The sequence below is a fragment of the Eulemur rufifrons genome, chromosome 2, assembly GCF_041146395.1.
Source record: "Eulemur rufifrons isolate Redbay chromosome 2, OSU_ERuf_1, whole genome shotgun sequence".
Taxonomy (NCBI): Eukaryota; Metazoa; Chordata; class Mammalia; order Primates; family Lemuridae; genus Eulemur; species Eulemur rufifrons.
In genome coordinates, this window is record NC_090984.1 from 24,524,722 (window position 1) to 24,548,328 (window position 23,607).

At 35.4% G+C, this 23,607-nt stretch overlaps 1 protein-coding gene across 1 annotated transcript in view; it reads left to right on the top strand.

Annotated features, from left to right (window-relative positions):
- MYO9A (myosin IXA) overlaps window positions 1-23,607 on the top strand; it is a 193,691-nt gene that overhangs the window by 120,031 nt on the left and 50,053 nt on the right. Inside the window, exons 20-26 of the mRNA XM_069458108.1 lie at window positions 752-862; window positions 1,739-1,861; window positions 3,782-3,931; window positions 4,756-5,075; window positions 5,672-7,249; window positions 10,923-11,022; window positions 22,084-22,196. Of these exons, the coding sequence (XP_069314209.1) occupies window positions 752-862; window positions 1,739-1,861; window positions 3,782-3,931; window positions 4,756-5,075; window positions 5,672-7,249; window positions 10,923-11,022; window positions 22,084-22,196 (2,495 nt within the window). The remainder of the gene's footprint in view (window positions 1-751; window positions 863-1,738; window positions 1,862-3,781; window positions 3,932-4,755; window positions 5,076-5,671; window positions 7,250-10,922; window positions 11,023-22,083; window positions 22,197-23,607) is intronic.

Consider the following 23,607-nt stretch of genomic DNA (forward strand, 5'->3'; position numbering starts at 1 on the left):
CATTGAAAATAGTTTTTAGAGAACAGGGAGAAATAGCAGAAGCTCCAAATATGTCTTCTTTTAAATGTCTAAAAACATGCGTATTGAGATACCTAGGAGTGATAGGGTATTGTGACTGCTCTTCAGTGATTGTCTCCCAGTAGCCTCTTCCTTGTTAATGCCTATATACTGAGGGGATTAGTTCTGAGTGACTACAAAAATTTTTTGTTTTTCAGTGTTTTATACCAGTTTCATCAGCAAAAAGTATTTAGTGAAATAAACTACTCTTAACATTGTACTGGTCATTAAAAGAAGAATCTTTCGGCTCCCAGTTAACCAAAGCAACTAGTAGAGTAGGGAGGATGGTTTCTTAGTGAGATCATAGAAAAAATCATAATAAAATACAAAAATACAGCTCTTCACTACGTATAAGTAAGTTAATCTTGTTACAGATTTTATACTTGTTAGTGATTGGACTGTGTGGCCTTTGTGGTCAACTACATTCCTTTTGAGCTTTTAATGTCCTCTCGCTCCCCAACCAGAGAAGCCTGGAAGCTTGGTTTCTCTCTTTTCCCTAGGGTTGAGCAATCAGAACTTTTCTGAAGCTACTAGAAAAATTGAGAGGTGAGCTTGTCCTATCACCTTAGCTATATCTTAACCAGATAACCCACAGTCAATCTCTAGATATTCAACAATTAGCCATGCTTATAAGACAGATATTAATTGGGAGATCTACACTATTCTGGATTAATCTTTTTTCTGTTTGTTTTAGCTGCCCTTAAGATTCAATGATGCTTTGGTACTTAGACAGCTTCGATACACTGGGATGTTGGAAACAGTTCGAATTCGCCAATCAGGATACAGCTCCAAATATTCCTTCCAGGTTTTGTTTTTATAGTGATATTTAAATATGTAGACCCATCAAGTAAATTACTCCCACATATCTTGCTTATTAGTTCTAGGAGTGCACTTTTTTATTTCCCTTTCTTCTTCCTTTCCATTCTACCTTTTGTATACAGAATTGAAAAGGGACAGCGAATATTCACTTTCATCAAATGGCAGCAATCTCATTAAGCTTGTTATAACAGAATCTAGTACTTGGCTCTTCTCATTTGATCAGAATGTTAGCCAGTACTGTTTACTCATGACATAACAATTCTTCACACCGATTTCTCCAGTAATTGAAATAGTTCAATCAAAATAATCAGTCAAAAGAAAATATTCCATTTGGTTTTCCCTAAAGTTTTCTCAACAAGAATTTCTTTCATAGGAAGCTGCCAGCAAGGCTTACCAGGTACTCTTATCAGCTGGTGCTGCTATGGGTATAGAAATTATACTGATGCTGTACAGCACCTGGGCAGGTCTTTTCTGATACTGGGATGGAAAGCTTCATTCTGAATTATACTCTGTAGTAGATGCCACATTTGCTTTTTTCCTGTTATAAATTTCAGGTTCTTGTTAAGTAACTTTTCCTTTGGTCACTTATACAGCTCTCACAAAAAGGATAATTAGCCTCTTCCCTTCTTTTTTTCTTCCATTCCCCTATGATAATATAATATGTAGAGCTCAATATCTTTCTCCTCCCCCATGTTTTCAAATTAACCTTTTATAGTATTTTAAACTAACAAGCACTTTCTTGGTTTTACCCTGTTTAAAAGGATGAGAAAAAGATTAATAAAAGGCTAATTAACAAGTTTAGGATCTTGTTTACATGTATTTCTCTTATGATTTTACAATATATTTTTTTTTCATTTTTCAGGATTTTGTAAGCCACTTCCATGTACTTCTTCCTCAAAATATTATCCCATCCAAATTGAACATTCGGGATTTCTTCAGGAAAATAAATCTTAATCCAGATAATTATCAAGTTGGAAAAACCATGGTAAATATAATATAAACAGCCCTTGTCCAAATTGAGTGTATTTATGTTTTTAGATAATAATGGCAATTTTTGTCTATGAAATTGTTTATAAAAAAGATATAAATCAAATATTATAAGGAAATTGATTAGGCCAAGGTTTTTATTTAATAATATAGTGCATATTAATCATAGAGCTTCTGGCCAGTGCTCTAGTTCTGACTGTAATTTTAACTGCCTAAAAACCATCTCTCTCACTCTTCTACTGTAATCTCCAAATTAGCTCACCCAAAGTGACTTTGTCCAGATTCATTCCTTAATTTATCAACTACTTTCTTTCTCTGTAGAGAAAGTTTCTCAGGCTAAAAACCATGATCATCTTTGGCTTACCCTTCACTTGAATCCTTTGACAAACTTCTGTTTATTTTTTCACCACAAATGATTTCCACATCTCTTCCCTTTTCTCTATTACTACTGCTTCCATTTTGTTTTTATTCCTTATCTCCTCCCATATACATTGCTCTTATAGTAAATAGCTTGCTCATCTGATTCTAGTCTATTTATCATTCTATTTAATTTATCCATAATATTAAAATCATTATCTCAATATGGTTATTTCTTTTTTTTTTCTTTTTTTTTTTTTTGACAGAGTCTCGCTCTGCCCGGGCTAGAGTGAGTGCCGTGGCATCAGCCTAGCTCACAGCAACCTCAAACTCCTGGGCTTAAGCGATCCTACTGCCTCAGCCTCCCGAGTAGCTGGGACTACAGACATGTGCCACCATGCCCGGCTAATTTTTTCTATATATATTTTAGTTGGCCAGATAATTTCTTTCTATTTTTAGTAGAGACAGGGTCTCGCTCTTGCTCAGGCTGGTCTCGAACTCCTGACCTCGAGCTATCCACCTGCCTCGGCCTCCCAGAGGGCTAGGATTACAGGCGTGAGCCACCGCGCCCGGCCAATATGGTTATTTCTTTATGTCAGCCTCCTACTCAGTAACCATCTCCTGATAACCTCCTCATTAAATTTAAACATCTTTCTCTTTTTTAAGAACCTCCATATTATGGCTTCACGCTATTTAATTTCTTTTTTATGAAGATTAATTGTTCTGTTGTCTCCTGTGCATGCATTTATTATTATTTCCAACTCTTTGTGTTGTTCAGGTGGGATCTTCTGTCTCTAGCCTTTATTTACTGTTTTCCTCTTTGGGTATATAATATCTACCTGCTCTTAAAGGTGAAGTACAAATCCTCTTTCCAAAGGGACATGTTTACTTTATCCTTGTATCCCACTCAAACCTTAAAGATTTATTAGTTGAATGAGAAAGTAAATAAATAAACTGATTAATAACTTTGGACAGTAATAAGCCTTTTTTAAAAAGATTGTTATCATTGGTTTATTCATATTATGATCAAGTTTTAAGATCTATGATTCTCAACTTTTTCCCCCCAACCCCAACACCCTTGAAAAATGTGACATATTACCATAGTTCATTGACTCATTATAGCGGTGGTTTTCCCAATGGAATAATATATCACAGTCTCTGGCACTGGAATTTTTATACTCTTGCTCACCTTCCCTTTTCTTTTTTGTTTTTCTTCCTTTTTTTTTTTTTTAAAGAGATGGGATCTTGCTGTGTTACCCAGGCTGTACTCAAACTCCTGGGCTCAAATGATCCTCCTGCCTCAGCCTCCTGAGTAGGTGGGCCTATCTGTGTGCACTCCCATGCCCAGCTCACCTTCAGTATTCAGCTATCTCCTTTTCCATTTGAGAATGAGTACTTTGGATAAATCGATAGAAATATTTATCAGTACTACATTTAGGTGCCTGCCACCTAAATGAAGTATTTGTTCTTCACTAAAATCTTACTATGGAAAGGATGATTCATGAGATAAGTTTCCTTTTTCTTCTTAAGCTGCATTCCTCATCTTTCTTCTTTCTGATAGGTCTTCTTAAAGGAGCAAGAACGACAGCACATACAAGATCTGCTTCACCAAGAGGTGCTCCGCAGAATCATATTGTTGCAGCGATGGTTCAGGGTCTTGCTATGTAGGCAGCATTTCCTCCATATGAGACAGGCATCCATTGTCATCCAGGTGAGAAGCAAAAGGATTCTTTGCATGAGATTGACTAGTTTACTTGGCCCTTGTTTAGTAACCAGAACCACTTTATTGTGAAACATTTAAATAATTATGTAAACTTCAGAAGCGAGACTGTGTCCTACCCATTTTTAAAATACTCATAGCACCCAACAGAGTACGTGGCATAGAATAATAGACTATTAGTAAATATTGATTGCACTGAATTTAAATTAAATTGAACTTACAATGTCTTGTGAGGTGTGAGTAGGGCAAAGGAGTTACATACCTTAATGTTTGTTGACGTAGTTCTTTTTATTTAATAGTTTTCTGAGTGATATTTGAGAGTTATATGTACATTATTGTTGGACACTCATTTTGAATAATAGGCACCTTATTTCACATTTATCTGTTTTATTATCTTCCTCATTGATTTATATCATTGGCTGTTCTCCATAAGACCTTTTCTCTTTGTGCACAAATATTTTTAGTATCTTCATCTTTGGAACGTGTGCATAGTTACCTTAAACCCATTAATGTATTTGGGCAATTTATAGCAAAAGAATATAATGTAATATGTTAAAGCTAATTTGCAGGGAATGAAGGCATCCAACAATTTAAGTTCTGTAATTAACTTCATCAAGTTTATATTATTTAAAATAGCTGTTTTAGCTAATCATATCTGGAAAAGAAAACTTTTATTTTTAATCACTAACAAGTTAGCTGCTTAGCCACTTAACCTCTAATTTTGATGTAAGAAATTTATTCTTTTTTCCCTTTTCTGTGAAAATATGTAGTGTAAGATATGACAACCAGTTTCTATTATTTTGTCTTCCCCACAGCGATTCTGGAGGAATTACCTAAATCAGAAGCAAATCAGAGATGGACTTGTGCAGAAGGATGCTTTTGTTATGGCTAATGCAGCTGCTCTTCTCCAAGCTTCTTGGCGTGCTCACTTAGAGAGGCAACGTTACTTGGAACTGCGGGCCGCAACCATCATCATCCAGCAGAGATGGAGAGAGCACTATAGACGCAGGCACATGGCTGCTGTCTGCATACAGGCAAGATGGAAAGCCTACAGGGAAAGTAAGAGGTACCAGGAACAAAAAAACAAAATTATCCTTTTGCAGTCAACGTGTAGAGGATTCAGAGCAAGACAAAGGTAATCTCTGTTACTATAGTAATCGCTTTTTCTTTGTTTATAACTCTACATTAACACTTGTCTAATTTGTATTAGAATGGGTTATGTACAATTTATCTTTTCTACTGGACTGTGATACTTCTACCACATTGTCTGGTCTATAATAGAAGTTAAATGAGTGCTTATTGAATTAAATTGGATTGAAAATATACATGGTCTGTGCTGAGAATTAACTTTTACATTAGGTTGAATCTTATGAAACTGGCAATATTCAACCGTTTTAACCTTCAGAAACATTAATTTCGTATTTAAAGTTTACCTTAAAATGAGGATATTATTAAAATAAAAGCTTTACTTTTGGGTTGGTTTACATTTTTCTGAAATATCCAGAAAAATGCAATAATATTACCTAGGAATAATACAGTTAATGAAATATTATCTGACTGATGGAAATAGAAAAATCATGAAATGTGCATCCAAATTAGTTTTGGAAGTACTTAGGTATTATTAAAAGAAAATTTTACAACTTTTAGTTTTTTCTTAAATTCTCAATAAATATGTTCTCTTCAGTGGTAACTAAGAGATATCTGTAACCCATTTTGTCTGTTTTTATATAGATTTAAAGCTTTAAAAGAACAAAGGCTAAAAGAAACAAAGCTAGAACTTGGATTGTTGAATATCAAGGGATATGGAGCTCTGGAAATTCAGGGTTCAGATCCTTCAGAATGGGAGGATTGCTCCTTTGACAACAGAGTGAAAGCCATAGAGGAATGTAAATCTGTGATGGAGAGTAGTCGAATTAGCCGTGAAAGTTCTTTGGACTGCTCAAGAGAGTCCCCAGACAAGCAGCAGGAGAGAGCCAGAAGCCAAAGTGGTGTGGACTTGCACGAAGATGTGATTGTAAGAGAGCGACCCAAATCCTTGGAGGATCTCCATCAGAAAAAAGTAGGCCGGGCTAAAAGAGAAAGTCGGAGAATGAGAGAACTAGAGCAAGCTATATTTAGCTTAGAATTACTGAAAGTCCGTTCTCTTGGTGGTGTATCCCCTTCAGAGGAACGAAGATGGTCTACGGAATTGATGCCTGAAGGCCTTCAATCTCCACAGGGTACACCTGAGAGTGAAAGCTCTCAAGGAAGCTTGGAACTTCTGAGCTGTGAGGAAAGCCAAAAGAACAAACCAGAGTCTGTAATTTTAGATGAAGGAGACTTACAGTTTCCATCACCTAAGATATCTAGCAGTCCAAAATTTGATTTGCAGGACAAAACCCTCAGTGCCTCAAGGGAGACTAGCTATGCAGAGCATTTGAAGAATGGAAATATGAAGGGAAAGCAGGTCTACGGTTCTGAACCTATTCCTTGTAAACCACAGCTGAGAGACTCCTTCATTTCAAATAGTCTGCCAACATTTTTTTATATTCCCCAACAAGATGCACTGAAAACAAGTTCCCAGCTAGATACAAGTATCCAAAGAAATAAACTGTTAGAAAATGAAGACACATTAGGGACAGCCCTTACTTTGGATATCAACAGGGAAGCTAGAAAGTATCACTTCTCAGGAGAAGATCAAGTTGTTCCTTCTTTGAATACAGATTCTTCTAATACTGTGCTTAAAAAGTTAGAAAAGCTGAACACCGAGAAGGAAGAAAGGCAAAAGCAGTTGCAGCAGCAGAATGAAAAAGAGATGATGGAACAGATTCGCCAGCAAACAGATATTTTAGAGAAGGAGCGTAAAGCCTTCGAGACAATTGACAAGCCAGGAATTGGGGAGTCTTTCCTGGCACCATCTTTCTATCAGTCCAAGCAAAGAGTAGAGAGGCCATCCTCTCTCCTCAGCATAAATACCCCAAATAAGAGAGAACATAGTAAACTGGGGTCCCCATCAGTAACTACAAAAGGTGCAGCTCTTGCTCCAAAAGACAGTTCCTCTGCTCACTTACTCCCGAAGGACCAACCTGTCACCTTGTTCTTTGAAAGAAAGGGAAGTCCATGCCAATCTAGTACTGTCAAGGAATTATCCAAGACAGACAGAACGGGCTCCCAACTGAATGTAGCCTCTAAACTCTCTAATAATCGCATTTCAAAAAGAGAATACCTTAGGCCAATTCAGTCTTACAGCCACAAATCTGATGACCTTTCCAGAGAGGGAAATACTAGGTCCATTTTCTTCACGCCAAAGGACAATATGAGTGTTCCCCTGTAAGTGAAATGTTTATTTATTTTTATGTATAAATGGAAAACTTTTTGGAGTATTTATTGAGGTACCTTGTTCCATTCCAGGTATTTGTGTGCCTTGTTCTGCTCCAACTATTTGTGTTAAGTGGCTCCTCAAATTAGCTATTTTCTTTTTGTAAAAATATTCCCTAATTGTTGACTCTACCAGATACCTGAAATTGGATGTAGTAACACCCTAGGAATCTTTGACTAAGCATAGATAGCAGAGTATTTGAGAAAGCATTTGAGAAGGGTGGCACAGTGCCTATAAACATAATAGGCATTCAGCAAATGCTTGGTGTGCTAAAGCTGTGAGGTTTAGCAGTCCAAGCTTGTTAGTGTCAGGCTTTAAAGAAGTTAATGTGCTTTGTCATAGTTGTTGGCCTACTTATGGTTTTTCTTATGTCCTTTATACTTCTCATGTGTGTGATAAACACATAGCATAAAATTTGCCATCTTAACCATTTTTAAGTGTATGGTACAGTGATACTAACAGTATGTACATTGTGCAACAAATCTCTAGAACTTTGTCATTCTATAGAACTGAAACTCTGTGCAAGTTAAACAATTTCCCTTTTCCTCTCCCCAGCCCCTGGCAACGATCATTCTACTTTTTGTTTCTAGGAATTTGACTACTTTAGATAACCTCATATAAGTGGAAGTTCTTTATACTTTTTTAAACCAGTGGTAGTCATGAGAAAAGCATTTGTGGTATATAAAAACAAATTTCATAAAATTTAAGATATTTGTATTAACTGTTTATGTACAGTGGATTCTTTCCGTTCTTGTGCGAGAGTATCACTGTTGAAATGCAAGGAGGGCTGTATCCTTGGGATAAAAAAATTAAATTTTACATTAACAATGAGAATAACCTTTCTCTTCTGCAGTAGCTTTAGCATTTATATCTTTCAGGCTTTGAAATTGCGTATGGATTTAGAGAAACTCTTTGTAAATATGGCAAGAGACCACTGATATTTAGTTTTCCACAAGGGTTTCTACAGTATTATGAAAATGCAGTTGAATGATAGTAACAGCTTGGGTCTCATTCCTGCCCATTAATCCAGAGGTTGTGTAGAAGTTCAAAGTCTTTGTGTAGTATATAAACCCATAAGAGAATGTTAAAAACGTATTTCCTGTCATTCTGATTAAATTAGTGATGTGAGATGTGTGTATATGTGTTTGTGTGTGTATATGTATACATATACATACATGTAATACAGCTGTTGGATCTGTGAATCTGTTTTGTAGATTTAGTTGTAGATTCCAAAAACCATTAATTATCCTTTGACTTACTCGTTTTATCATTTTTCTAAAATGTATAGTCTTAAATCTACTTGATCTAGTTTGCTTTACCTTATTAATAATCTACTTATCTTCAAAATTATTATGTTAGATTGTTTATATGAAAGTTTACAGGTAAAATTCATACTTCAAATCTTATGCTATTCTATAAGTAATATTAGAACCTTAGCATTTTATAGAATCATAAATAGTTGTGTTTGTAGATTATCTAGTCCAGTTCCCTCATATTATAGATAAAGATCCCTGGGGCCCTTAGAAGTGAAATGACTTATTCAAGGTAATATATTTAGATAGATAGCTGAGACTAGATCTTGAGTTTCATGATTAGGGATCAGCATTGGGCTTTATGATTAGGAAGGAACATTAGGTTAGTGTTCTTTCTGTACCATAGTGGTGATAAGTACATAGTTGTCTTCATCCACTTAATGAGAGAGAACAATAAAGAAATCATGGAGAAATCTAAAGAAAATGCTGTGGGTTGAAAAGTTAGTTGGAGTGATAAAGTGCTATGAAAGGTCCTATTAATTTTTGTTTCTCTTTGAAGGACAAATGAAAGGCCAATAGGCTCGACTATAGCAGGAGGGATTTTAATGGCCAGGAGGGAATCCTTTAGGACAAGCTAGGATTGCTCAGCTCTCTGAGAAGTCTTTCCTCTCCACCCCCAATAGAGATAGGATCTCGCCCTGTTGTCTAGGCTAGAATGTGGTAGCACCATAATAAATAGCTTGCTGCAGCCTCAAACTCCTGGGCTCAAGTGATCTTCCTGCTTCAGTCTACAGGCACACGCTACCATGCTGGCTAATTTTTTTTATTTTTTGTAGAGACGGGATCTTACTGTGTTGCTCAGGCTGGTCTCAAACTCCTGGCCTCAAGTGATCCTGCCACCTTGGCTTCCCAAAGTGCTGGAATTAGAGGCATGAGCCACCATGCTTAGCCTTTCTGAGAAATCTTTAGTTAGGAAAAATTGCCATCTATTTGGGTTCATTTAGGGATTATTGCATAGGGCAAAGGACAAGATAACTTCTTAGGGCACCTAGGCTTTCCTTTATAAATATTAAATGAAAGATTTTGAATGAAAGAGCAATTAATCCACCAACTACTATTATAAGTTAGTGTCTACTTTTCAACCCGCATGATGCTAGCAGGTAAGATATGATTCTTAAGGAGTTTACAGTCCTACTTAGGAGAGGTTGGCAATATGTTGTTCCTAAATTTTAAGACTCATGGTACTGGGTTAATATATACATAATAGGGACCATGAATGTGCAGGTTCTATTTAGAGTTACATGAGATCCTGACATCCATTTCTGCTTAGAATTTAATGATAAATCAGTCTTATCATATGGTTATGCAAGCAAAATTAAATTTTTAAAAGCTAACACTGTAACATCTGTATGGTCTGGGACAAAATTTTAGCTTGAAAACAGTTTCTTATCCTGCCAGTGTTAATTTTATTCTATACAACCTCAAGTTTTAAAATAATACAATGATTGAAAGCTAGAGAGAGCTATTTCAGAAAGAGAATTTTCTAATCAATAGGAACCATCTCAGTATAAAACAAAATAATGAGGTCCTCATCACTACATGGCTTCTTATCAAGTATTTTATAATGATTAGATGAAAAAGCCCCTTCTAAGACTAATATTCTAAAGATTTGGGGATTTGATATTTTCCTTTTCTTATCATCAAATCCACTTCATTTGTTGAGCTAATTTTGCTGCAACTGTTTTTTTTTTTTTTTTGGGACAGAGTCTCACTTTGTTACCCGGGCTAGAGTGGGTGCCGTGGCGTCAGCCTAGCTCACAGCAACCTCAAACTCCTGGGCTTAAGCGATCCTCCTGCCTCAGCCTCCCGAGTAGCTGGGACTACAGGCATGAGCCACCATGCCCAGCTAATTTTTTTCTATATATATTTTTAGTTGGCCAGATAATTTCTTTCTATTTTTAGTAGAGACAGGGTCTCGCTCTTGCTGAGGCTGGTCTCGAACTCCTGACCTCAAGCGATCCACCCGCCTCGGCCTCCCAGAGGGCTAGGATTACAGGCGTGAGCCACCGCGCCCGGCCTGCAACTGTTTTTAAACATATGTCATCATAGTGGAATATACCCAGCGATTATCAGGGCAGGGCCTCTAGTAATTCAATCAATATGTCTAGATTCTTGATAATAGTATTACTTAGGTAAGCAGAAAAAATATGAGTTATTGTTTTGGGAATTGACTAAGATCTGAAAATATTTATGGAATTTGCTGGAATTCTTTGACCTGGCTTGTTAGACTATAATTCATGCTATACTTTAAGACTGCTGCCATGGCATATCTGCTAGGAATTGAAAGGTAATCCCGTTGTTTTATTTAAAGTGTCAACAAGGAAGCCTTAAACAGTGGAAATCCTCAAGTCCATAAACAAGATGAATCAGCTTGGAAACCTGTGAAATTAGCTGGGCCGGGCCAAGGAGAAGTAAGTATTGGTTCTTATTTTTCTATCTTCTATGTGAAATAGATGCACGCTAATTTGGAAATTATTAATCCTGTATGTAGAACACCTCATCTACCCATTTACTTCCAAATATTTTTAGAGAAAGAAGCTGTGAGCTAAGCCTGTTATAATAGGAAAGTGTGCTTCAGGCAGGGAATGGTGCCTAAAAAACCACAGATTATATTTACGAAAAAGAAGTTGCTAAGAAAAAGAAGGCATTTTATGCAAGTGACTTTGTTGATTTATGGCAGTGAAGGATGATTTCCTTGGCTATGGAGAAGAACAATGTAAATTTAGCTTCCATTCTTATTCTTTGTCCAGAGTAATGTATACAGATTCTTTTTGGTCATCCCTGTGACTTCTCCTGGTGGAAAGGGCACTGTGGGGTGGAGGGATGTTTCAAGAAATTCATGAGCCCTCTGATGTCTTTCATTGGCATCATCTCCAAAAAAAAAAAAAAACCAAAACAAAACATTATGTGTTATTTGTCTTATCATTTGGTTAAGCAGGTTGCCAGACCGGCCCATAAAAAGAAAGCTCGAATGGCGCGGACGCGCTCCGATTTCTTGACTAGAGGTACTTTTGCCGATGGGGAGGGGGATACAGAGGAAGATGATTACGATGACATTATTGAGCCCCTTCTCTCCCTTGACCAAGCTTCTCACTCTGAGCTAGGGCCTGTACCCAGCCTGGGTCAGGCCTCTCACAGTGACTCCGAAATGGTAATTTTATAGCAATATAAGAAAAATAGTCAGCAAGCAAATCTGATGGGAATAGTCTTTGCTAATCTAAAGCTAACCTTCACAGCTTCTTCCCACGTAAAGGTTTGTACATGGGAAACCTCAGTGAACACAACAACTGAAGCTAAACCTTACTTTAATAGGACTCAAATAAAGGGCACTTTAATAGTACATGTCAAATCATAAATAAGGCAAAATTAAGGTTACCTTAGCACTAATGTAGAAATATTCCATGTTGTATCTTAAAAAGTCTAGAGCAGTGGTCCTTACATTTTTTCTATAAAGAGCCAGATAATAAATATTTTATACTCTATGGATCATACAGTCTCTTTTGTAACTACTTAGCCACTGTAGTATGAAAGCAGCCATAGACGGTAAGTAAAGAAATGAGCATGGCTGTTTTCTAATAAAATTGCAGAAATAGGCAGTGGGTTGTATTTGACCTGTTGGCCATAGTTTCCTGATCCCTGCCTGGTCTAGGAAATAGGGTATATGTTAAATAATCCAGTAGCTTTTAGCTGAAATGATACTCACTTAGTCACTTTTATTTTTTTTTAATTTGCTTTTAAATGTGCTCTCTCCCCCCTCCCCGTTTTTCAATAATAGAAAATAAACATGATTTTTTTTAAATTTAGTGAGCAAAAATGTATCTCCCTGAACCAACCCAGCCAAATAGAAGGCTATATTTATTTATTTATTTATTTTTAATTTATTATTTTTTCTTTTCCGAGACAGAGTCTCGCTCTGTTGCCCGGGCTACAGTGACTGCCATGGCGTCATCCTAGCTCACAGCAACCTCAAACTCCTGGGCTTAAGCGATCCTACTGCCTCAGCCTCCTGAGTAGCTAGGACTACAGGCATGCACCACCATGCCTGGCTAATTTTTTCCATATATATTTTTAGTTGTCCAGATAATTTCTTTCTATTTTTAGTAGAGACGGGGTCTCGCTTTTGCTCAGGCTGGTCTCGAACTCCTGACCTCAAGCGATCCACCCGCCTTGGCCTCCCAGAGTGCTAGGATTATAGGCGTGAGCCACCGCTCCTGGCCTAGAAGGCTATATTTAAATGTGAATTTGTATTAATCACAAATTATATCATTGAAATTGTGTTTGAATAGAACTGCACTATTTTTGACTAAGAATATAACTTTGTCATCATTTCAGCCAAAATTAGATATATATATGGTTTGACAAGTATGAGTGTATACATGAATATATTAGGGAAAGCAGTTTCATTTTGGTATTGTCCTAAAAATATATAGTAAAAGGGCCCTATATGTCTAATATGAAGTAAAACATTTATCACTGATGAAGTAGAGTTGAAGTAATGCTTTATTTCCGTGCATATCCATAAGTTGGCTCTCTAATGTTCTTCTTTAGTCTGTATTTATTATGGGAGGAAAATTTTAGGATGGTCTTTATTTGACTGGTTAAATATTTTATCTTTTAACTATTACAAGCTATTTGAATTGTGTCAAAGACCTACTTAATTAAAATTCTTCTTAATTTTCATAGTACTCTCATTGTCTTGCAGTCGTTTGTTGGAGGTAGACTAGTTTTTAAATGATAATATTGATGTTTTATGAAGGAAAAAACAACAACAAAACCAGAAAAATGCAGGACGAGTTCCATGATTAGATAAATGAGTCATTAACCTGAGCTAAATGTTAGGATTATAGAATTTGGAAACAGTCTGCATATCTGTTATATATAATTAGAACCAAAATCTTCTCTTCAGTGTAGAATAAAGTAACTCCATTTTGGAGGTGCCCTGTATTTGAGTTATAAATAATGAAATATGTTCTGTTATATACATGTATGACTAGTAGTTAAATATGAAATTATGGAATGGAACAGACTACTGCTTTATCTAGTATACGTGGATTTATTGTTTGTGGAAGAACTTAGCATTTATAACTGCTGTTTTGTTCCTGAGAGTTTCCTGTTAACAACCCTTAGTCCTTTTGGTGGTAGAATTCTTTTACACTGGGAACTCTTGCTGAGATGAACCAGGAAGTTGGGCTTTCTGCTAGGAGCATTCAGCTCCTTTCAGTGTTCTAATCTAGCCTCTGTTCACCTGCTTGACGGTCACTGCATGCCAGTAGCTGTAGAGCACTTCCCTGCACAGTGTGTTAGTCACCTCTCCAGCTTTCTCACTTGCCTTCTTTTTCTTCCCTAGCTATTGTAGGAACAGGTGGTGGTGCTTGTTTCTGGTGGACACTTGCATGAAGAAGCTTTGCTTTCTAGAATATGCCGATAGATACTTACTGGGGTTGGGGGTGGGAAGGGTAGGAACAATTTTAAAATGTGTTTCTTTGTTTATCTTGAATATATGCCATGTTCTAACGTTACCTGTTATTGTAAAGATAAAGATTTATTATTTCTGTGTGGAATCTGTTGCATTCCCAAAATTCAAATTTTAAATGAATTTGATTTTCTGGGCACATGGATTTTTAAAAACTGTGTTTTTTTTTTTCTTTGTTTTATATTTATTTATTTTTTTCTGGACACGGTGATCCCATCCCTCTATTATTATTTCTTAAGAAGTATATCATTAAATCTCAGAAGAAATAGCCATCTGATTTTCCAGTTGTGAAGTAACTCATCTAATGGTAGAAAGAAAATTACAAATGAATTACCTGAAGGGGATTTCATAAGCATTACCTCTTGAGTTAGTTAATTATTAATCAGTTGTTACCTGCTGTGGAAGAAGGGAAACCAGTATACCATTTGAATAATTGTTTACTCTCTGTATGCTGCTCTCACTCCATTTTTAACCCACCATGTTGACATTTACCCAAGTAGAGTGACATGTCCTGCTAAGCAATATTTTTAAGGTAGCTTTCACATGGTTTGTACTTTTTTTCTATATAGTTTCTTCTACCATCCCCCCAAACTTAAAGCAATTATCTCTATGGGTATGACCCCCAGCGTGCTCTCCAGAATTTTAGTCATCTTTACTTGCAGCATGGTAAAACTAAATGTCTCATTATCCCCCCAGAACTGCTCTCACTTCTTACATTCCTATTTCTGTTTGTTACTCTCTGAGATATTCTCCAATTGTTACCTGTGGTGTTTTCTTTCTTTTCACTGTCCACTCTTCAAAAGACTGCCAGAAAAACCTATTGATCAAGCAAAACTAAGTTTATTAACTTAATACAATAAGAGGAAACACACCTTGACTGTGCCTTAATAATGTCTCACAAGGGGGAAGTTAGGAGAGGAGGGGTTTAGGATCTGGGCTGGGTGACTTTGAGTTGGGTCTTGCAAGGTAGAAAACTGATAGGTATTGAACAAAGTTTATTGTATAAGATGTTTGGATTGGCAGCCCTAAGACAGCAGCTGTACTGTTGAATATACACTTAGTATTCATATGTGTATTATTTCCCCAGAAAAGTCAGGGATAGTTTATAGCATTGTGACTATCTGTTCTTTGAAAATTTGGTAGAATTTTCTCCTATGAAACCGTATGGGATTGGTGCTTTTTTGTGTTAAGTTCCTCCATTTCTTCTAGGGAAACTGGTCTTTTTAAACTTTCTGTCTAATGGGGTCAATTTTGGTAAACAATTTTTGCTTAGGAAATTATCCATTTCATCTGACTTTTCAGATTTATTTGAACAGAGGTTTATAAAGTAGTCTCTTAAGGTGTTTTTAAATTTCTCTGTTTCAGTGGTTAATTTCCCTCTTGTAATTTTTGGTAGATTTGTGGTTTTTCATTTTTTTCTTTAAGTTAGCTAGTTGTTTGTTTTGTTAATTTTTTCCAAAATAATAGAATTTTGATGTATTTATTATACCTATTTTTTTCCATTCTCCTCTTCATTGATTTTAGGTTTTATCTTTATTATTTATTTCTTTGTGCTCTCTTTGTTTTATTTTATTGTTTTTGTGGATTTTGAGTTGGGAATTTAATTCATTTATTTTATTTTTATTGATGTATTTTAAATTTTCCTCTGAACATTGCTTCAGATGTCTCATAGATTCTAATATATGAAGATTTTATTCCTTTTTTCTAGAAAATCTTTTATTTCAGTTTAATTTCTTTTTTTCTCTGAGACTGGCTTAGTAAAAGATTTTTTAATTTTCAGAACAAGAGCCTTTTTGTTTTTTAATTTTTACTAATTTCTAGTTTTATTGTATTATGATCAGAGTATTTATAATATTTCTATTTGATGGAATTTACTGATTTTTTTTGGTTACCTAATATGTGATCAGTTTTTGTGAATGTACCATGTGCATTTGAGAAGAACGTGTATTCTCTGTTCAGGGTGTAAAGTTTCAAAATATATCCATATTCTCTACCCTATTGATTATGTTGTCTGTCTTTTATATAATTATTTTTTGTACACTGATCTGTCTTATGCTGAGAATGGTGTGCTAAAGTTTTCTATTTCTCATTGTGAATGTTTGCTTTTAGTATTAAAAAGTGATCTTTGTCACATTATATGCTTTTTGCTTAAATTCTACTTAATATCACAGCCTCTGTTTTCTTATTTCCATTTGCTTAGTAAACTTTTGCTTATCCCTTTGTTTTTAGCCTTTCTAGATCCTTTTGTTTTAGGCGTATGATTTCTATACAGTATAGTTGGGTCCTGCTTTGTGAGTCAAGCTAAAAATATTTTTCTTAGGTGAATTAAGTCTATTTATATTTATTGATGTAAACTGTAGGTTCAGTCTTAATTCTTTCTTATTATTTTATGTTGTTATGATGTGTTACTTCAAATTTGCTATGTTTATGTTATACATTTTCCTTGCTCTTTTTTTTTATTTCTTTTGATATTTAGGAAACACTGTTGTCTTATTCTACTTATTGCTTACCTTTGCATATAACTTTTTAAAGTGCCTTTAGTACACTATTTTTTAATTTAACCAAATTTTCTGTTGTTAGTCAGTTTTTAATGAATAATATCCTTTAATGCCCATCTATTGTGACACAACTATAAATGAATTATTCTACTCTCTTCTTTTCCTTTCCTTCTATTATTGTTTTTTAGGCTCTTATTTCTACTTTGTCAGAACATATAATTTTAGCTAATTTTTTTGTCCTCGCTTCTACTTTTGTTTTCATCTTAGATCTGCTACTAAATATATTAAATTGTCACATCAGATATTTTGTTGGAGCTTCCCTGTTCATCTCTTGATCACATGAAGCTCTTCCCCTAGCACTCATGAAGGGCTCATAAAGAATTTCCTGAGTTCTTTCTATAGCCTTGATGCTTAAAGGAATATCTTGGCTACATATAAAATCCTTGATTCATACTTTTCTTTCCTTGAGTTTTTTTTAAAATGCTGTTTATTGTTATCTTGCTTTATATATTATTTTTGGTAAGTTTATTGCCAATCTGTTTCTCTTGCCCTTGTAAGTTATTTTTGATCTTTTAGATTAGAGATGTTCAGAATTTTCCCTTTATATTTCAAGTTTAGGATATGTCTTCAAGTCGATCATTACAATCTCTGGGAGGCTGAGGTGGGAGGATCACTTGAGCTCAGGAGTTTGAGGTTGCTGTACGCTAGGCTGATGCTATGGCACTCTACTCAGGGCAAAAGAATGAGACTCTGTCTCAAAAAAAAAAAAAAAAATTATCCCGCATACGTACTGGGTGCTTATAGTATGTAAATTTTGGTCTCGTCTTATTTTTGAAAAATTTTTGTGAATTATAGTTTTAAATATTAGTTATGTTCCATTTTTCTGTTTTTCTTAGGGACTCTAAGTATACATATGTTTTTTCTGTTTTGCCTTTCTTCCATTTCAGTTACCTTCTCTCTGACCCTTTTTGCTTTTTTCATTATATCACTTTTATATCCTTTATTATTTTTCTGACTTTATTTAATTCCTTTTAAGTTTTCATGTGTGCTTTTTCTCCCTTGGGAACCTTGTAAGTTAGTAGAACCCAATTCACAGCTGAAGCCAAACACTGTGACATTGGTGCTTGGAGACAGAGAGGTTTATTCAAGTTGGCCAAAGTGAGGAGACAGGAGAGTAGTCTCTCAGATTTGCCTTGTTGTAACGATGAGGCAGCAAACTTTTATGTAGGGTTGGGGTTAAGATAGGGGGAAGTCTGTTGCTTTTAGTGTCAACACTGTGAGTAATCAAACTTCTGGGCATCAGCAGCTAGTTGCAACTTTCTCAGAGGCGTTCATTCCTTCTGCAAAACAAACTCCATAAGATTCTCCCATGACCCTTGAGTTAACTCCTGCTTGACAAAGAAATAGTGCATCAGTAGTTAATAACCGCTGTGAAAAGAAAGGATGCTGAGCAGGAAGCAAGCAGTTAACATGTAGAAACAACTAAGGGCCTAGTCCAATTATTTCACCCATTAAAAATGTTCGGGTACTAAAATCTCATGGGGCCCAGTGACATTTGTCTTCATTTTGGAGTTAATATTATCTTTTATTTCTTTCTGAGTTCAGCCAACTCTCTTTTCGTTTCTTTCTGTCTTTTAAATCTATTTCTAGATTTTATTTTTGAATTTCTCATTCAGGAGATTTGTCATATATAAGGATATTTAATTCATTTGAGAGTTACTGTTTTCTTTGGTGAGGGGGTGGGGTTAATCAATTGAGTTGTTTTGATTCTCATTTTGGTTCTCATTTGATATTCATTTGCTTTGTTTTATTATTATAGCTTTTTATAGCTTTTGTATATTTTAATTTATTCATTTTGTATATGTGGGGTGGTTTACAAGATAGTAAGTTCAAGAACTTCCTCTTTTATCAGTACAGCAAAGTAGTTTCTTTAATGAATGGCCTGTTTTTGTTTTTGTTTTAGTGGTGGTGGAAGCAATATTGTGTGTCCTCCAATTTTTTTTGCTTCTCTTTTGCCTTGCTGGATTCTAAATTTCTACCTTCTGCTTCTTTTTCTCTTCACTACCTGATCTCCAAAAGGGCACCTGTTTCTTCCTTTTTACTTCTTTTTCCCCAGAAGCTTTACCTTTAAAAAATGTCACCTTGAATCATATATATTTTTAAGTCATTTCCCTTAGGTCAGTTCTCTATTCTACAATAACCATTGTATTTTCACAATTAGGGTGGACCTTCTTTTTGTGGCAATGATTTTATATCAATCCTAAGTCCATTGCTAGTTTTACTCTTTTCTCTTTTCCACAATTTTTCTTAGAAGGCACTTGTTCTTTGCAAAAGCATGCAGTGGAACTGTGAGAGAGAGCTTGCTGGGATTATTTTTCTGTCTACGGGTAATTTGAAGTTTGGGTGCTTTCTTCTTTCTAGTTATGTTACAAGTGTAAGTTTTGTGTAGTTTTATTTTTGTTCTGTTTTTTTTTTTTCCTTTTCCCTATCATGCTTAGCCAGGATGGCTTTGTATTACTTTTTGAGAATATGTCACTCTATTTATTTGTGTTTAGGCAGCTTGCATTATTTTTGACGTCCCAGAAGTCCTTTTTAGACACTCTTAATCTATAAATTTCCCTTCCTTCTTTTTTCTTTTTCCCTCTAGCGATCTATTTGTTGAGGAAATAGGGTCATTTGTTCTGTTAAGTTTCCCACATTTTTGGATTTTATTGATTGTAACTCTGTCTTATTATTTTAAGTGACATTATACCAGTTTATAGGAAATACAAGGGATACATATCCATATAGATTAGGAATTTTGATCACACTTAGGTTAAATTTTTTGAGGAAAATGCTTTATAGATGGTAGTATGTCTTATTGCATCACATTAGGGGCCATATCTCTCTTTGTGAGGTTTAGATCCATCATAGGGATCACATATTATTGGCCTGATCCTGGATTTATTATTATTATAATTGAGGTATATAATGCATACAGTGAAATGCACAGATCTTCAGTGTACAGTTTGACCATTTTTGACATATGCGTACAACCACATAACTTACACTCCTGTCAAGATTGCTATAACCTCAGAATTCTTCTCATGTTTCCACTTGAACTTCCCTCTTCAACTCCACCCTCAGAAGCAACCACTATTCTAGAACTTCTTATAAATGTAATTATATGTGTTCTGTGGTAGGAAGAATTCTAAGATGGCCTCACAAGATTTCCATCCCTACTGAAAACATACCCTCTCCTAGTTATTTAATCAGACACTAATCAAGGTTCTGTTGTAAAGGGATTTTGCAGATGTAATTAAGGTCCTATGACCACATGAAAGCATTTCTCGCCTGGTCAGAAGAGAAAGTCAGAGATTTCTAGCATAGGAAGAATTCCTCATGCCTCTTCTGGCTTGAAGATATCTTTATGTTCACTGTCCTTTTATTTTATAATATCTAATCTTCTGTTAGTCCTATCTAGTATATTTTTCATTTCAGACATTAAAGTTTTCATCTCTAGAAGTTTGATTTGAGTCTTTTTAATATCTTCCAGTTCTCTACTTACCTTTTTGAACATATGGAATATAGTTATAATTACTATTTTAATGTCTTTCTAATTTAGTAACATTTGTGTCAGTGTTGAGTCAATATAAATGGATTGATTTTTCTCCTCATTATGGGTTACATATTCCTCCTCCTTTGTATGCCTCGTTATTTTTTCTATTGGATGCCTGCCACTGTGAATTTTTGAGTACAGTTTTTGTGGATATTTTTATGTTCAATTAATATTTTTTAGACTATTACTTTCCAATAATATTCCAGGGCTTGTTCTGGAAGTAGTTTGATCTTTTCACGTCTTTCTAAGGTTTGTCAGGCTCAGAAAGTACTCAAGTCTAGGGCTAATTGTTCTTGACTATTGAGGCCAGATCCTCTATGTACTTTGCTCAATACCCCGGGAATTATAAAGTTGTACTCTTGCTCTAAGGCACATGTGCTATTACTGACTTTTTTTTTTTTTTTTTTTTTTTGAGACAGAGTCTCACTCTGTTGCCCTGGATAGAGTTGAGTGGCATCAGTATAGCCAACTGTAGCCTCAAACTCCTGGGCTCAAGCAATCCTCCTGCCTCAGCCCCGAGAGTGGCTGGGACTATAGGTGCACGCCACCATGCCTGGCTAATTTTTCTATTTTTTGTAAAGACTGGGTCTCATTCTCCAGGCTGGTCTCAAACTCCTGACCTCAAGAGATCCTCCTAGAGTGTTGGGATTACAGGCGTGAGCCACTGTGCCTGGCCCTGTTACTGACCTTTTGTTCTGAATGATGGGCATTATTGCCTTTCATCCTTTCAAGTGGTCTTTTCCCCGATCTTGGGTTGTTTTCTCACACAGAAGTGTTGCTTTGTGCTTAAGCTGAATACTCAACGGGGACCTTCTGTAGATCTCCAGAGTTCGTTCTTTGTTTATCTCCCTCCTCTCTGGTGCTCTGTCTTTTGGTCTCTAGTCATCTTGGTCACTTTGGACTTTCACCTGGGTTCTCCCTCTATGTGTCACAACCTATAAACTATCTCAAGACAGTAAGATGGGGCAGGTATAGGACACACTTCCTTTGTTTCTCACCTCTCAAGGATATCTGTTCATTGTCTTGAAAACTGCTGTTTCATATTATTTTCTCTAGTTTTTATTTGTTTCAGGAAAGGGAATAAACCAGATCCCTGTTACTCCATCTTTGCCAGAAGCATAAATCTATTTTTTAAATTTTAACAACTCAGGATATTTTCTCTTTCTATTGATAAGGCTATAGTCAGGCAGACCAAAAAGCTAAAGAAAGGATATTATACCTATAGAAAAATGAAATAGCAGGAAATGACTTGAATAGGTAACAAGAAATTCTCCCCTTAGAATGAGATTGTCTTTAGAAGGGCACATTGTGAACAAATGGAACAAAAATTGCAATTGAAATTCAGGTCCCAGTGTGATAGCTTTGTAAATTGTTTATAATTTAGATTATTAGTGGTAATGTCCTTTATTCTTTGGTCTTTGGTTTTTCTTACCTTCATTCGTTCTAGGTCTTTTAAATTCTTGACTGACCAGATATAAGAAGAATCTATAATAGTAAGTTAAGCCATAAAAATAATAACCATCTTTTGGAATAAATAAGAGGAGGTTTGAAAGACAATACTTAGTGTTCTAGATTTATCAGATCCTGCATCTTTTGTCTGTATCTTTAAATGCTTTTGACTTTTTCTTACCTTTCCACTTGATATTTTTTGTTAAATTGTCAGAAAATATGAACTGGTGGGCCCTATTTAGCATTTTCATTGACCAAGTCCTCCTCATTTTAGATTACATTAGGAAGTTAATAGAGTTTTCAGTAGGTTCTATTTTTTCAGTGAATCTCTGAATAATATGAACATGTTTTATGTATTTTTTAACAGCTCAAATAATTCTATACCCTGTTTTAATTACAGAGCTATCATGTATTTACTTGGTTTTAAAGTTTTTCACATATGTAATTATTACAGACATCACAGCGATTTTCTTCAGTTGATGAACAAGCAAAGCTTCATAAGACTATGTCTCAAGGAGAGATTGCAAAGTTGGCAGTGAGACAGAAGGCTTCAGATTTGAATATAAGGTATAAAGTATATACAGTTAACAGGGGTATTATAATTTTATTTAATAATTGACTATAAAATACTGAGCCTTTTTTGAAAACCATAATTCATAGAGAAGCCACTTTTGAAATTAAATTCATTTTCTGATTTTTTAAGAAATGTTAAGTACCTACTATTGATAGGTACATAGTAGTTAATATATATATTAAAGGGAGAGAAAAAAATTTTCCTCAACTCTTGTAAGTTCATAGTTGGGACAAACTCCCACAACAAAAGATAAGATTTAACAAGAAAAAAACAAGTTTGTTAACACATGCAATGAATATCATGCAGGAGAAAAGTAACTCAAAGCAATGGTTTAGGAGTCTGGCTTATATATTGTCTTCAACAAATAACAATAAATTTTAGAGAAGTGACAAGACAAAGAAAAGCAGTTTTAGGCTTCCAAAGGTGGGAAAACTGTGAGAAGGTAAATTTATGGGGGAATTAATGGAGTAAAGTTGTCCTCTAGCTGATAAAGGTCCACAGCCGTCACCAGTGATTAACTTCTGTCCTTCCTGGTAGAAAGGGGAGGTAGATCACCTTTACAAATTTAGGTCCTGCTTTTAGGCCTTTAGGTCCTGCATCTATTTTTAATTGCCTTTAGCTTAAAAATATTTATGTCAGGTAGGCATAATTATGGGATCACACATTCAGGCTCCCATCAGTGTAATAAGCTTTATCTCCCTCTATGCTTAGCAGTATGATTTTGAGGGGTGGGGGGGTCCTCTAAATCATTATATGACTTGTGGTCTTTTGTTGTGAAAGAAGACAGAAACAGAAACTTTTCAAAAGAAGACATAACAATGACTAATAACCATATGAAAAAATGCTCAACATCTCTAATCATCAGGGAAATGCAAATCAAAACCACAATGAGATATCACTTGTCTCCAGTGAGAATGGCCTTTATCAATAAGTCCCAAAACAATAAATGCTGGCATGGATGCAGAGAGATAGGACCACTCATACACTGCTGGTGGGATTGCAAACTAGTGCAACCTCTGTGGAAAGCAATATGGAGATACCTTAAAGAGATATGAGTAGACCTACCATTTGATCCAGCAATCCCATTATTGAGCATCTACCCAAAAGAACAAAAGACATTCTATAAAAAAGACATCTGCACTCAAATGTTTATAGCTGCACAATTCACAATTGCAAAGATGTGGAAATAACCCAAGTGCCCATCAGTACATGAGTGGATTAATAAAATGTGGTATATGTATACCATGGAGTACTACTCAGGCACAAGAAACAATGGTAATATAGCACCTCTTTTATTTTCCTGGATAGAGCTGGAACTCATTCTACTAAGTGAAGTATCCCAAGAATGGAAAAATAAGCACCACGTGTACTCACCATCAAATTGGCTTCACTGATCAACACCTA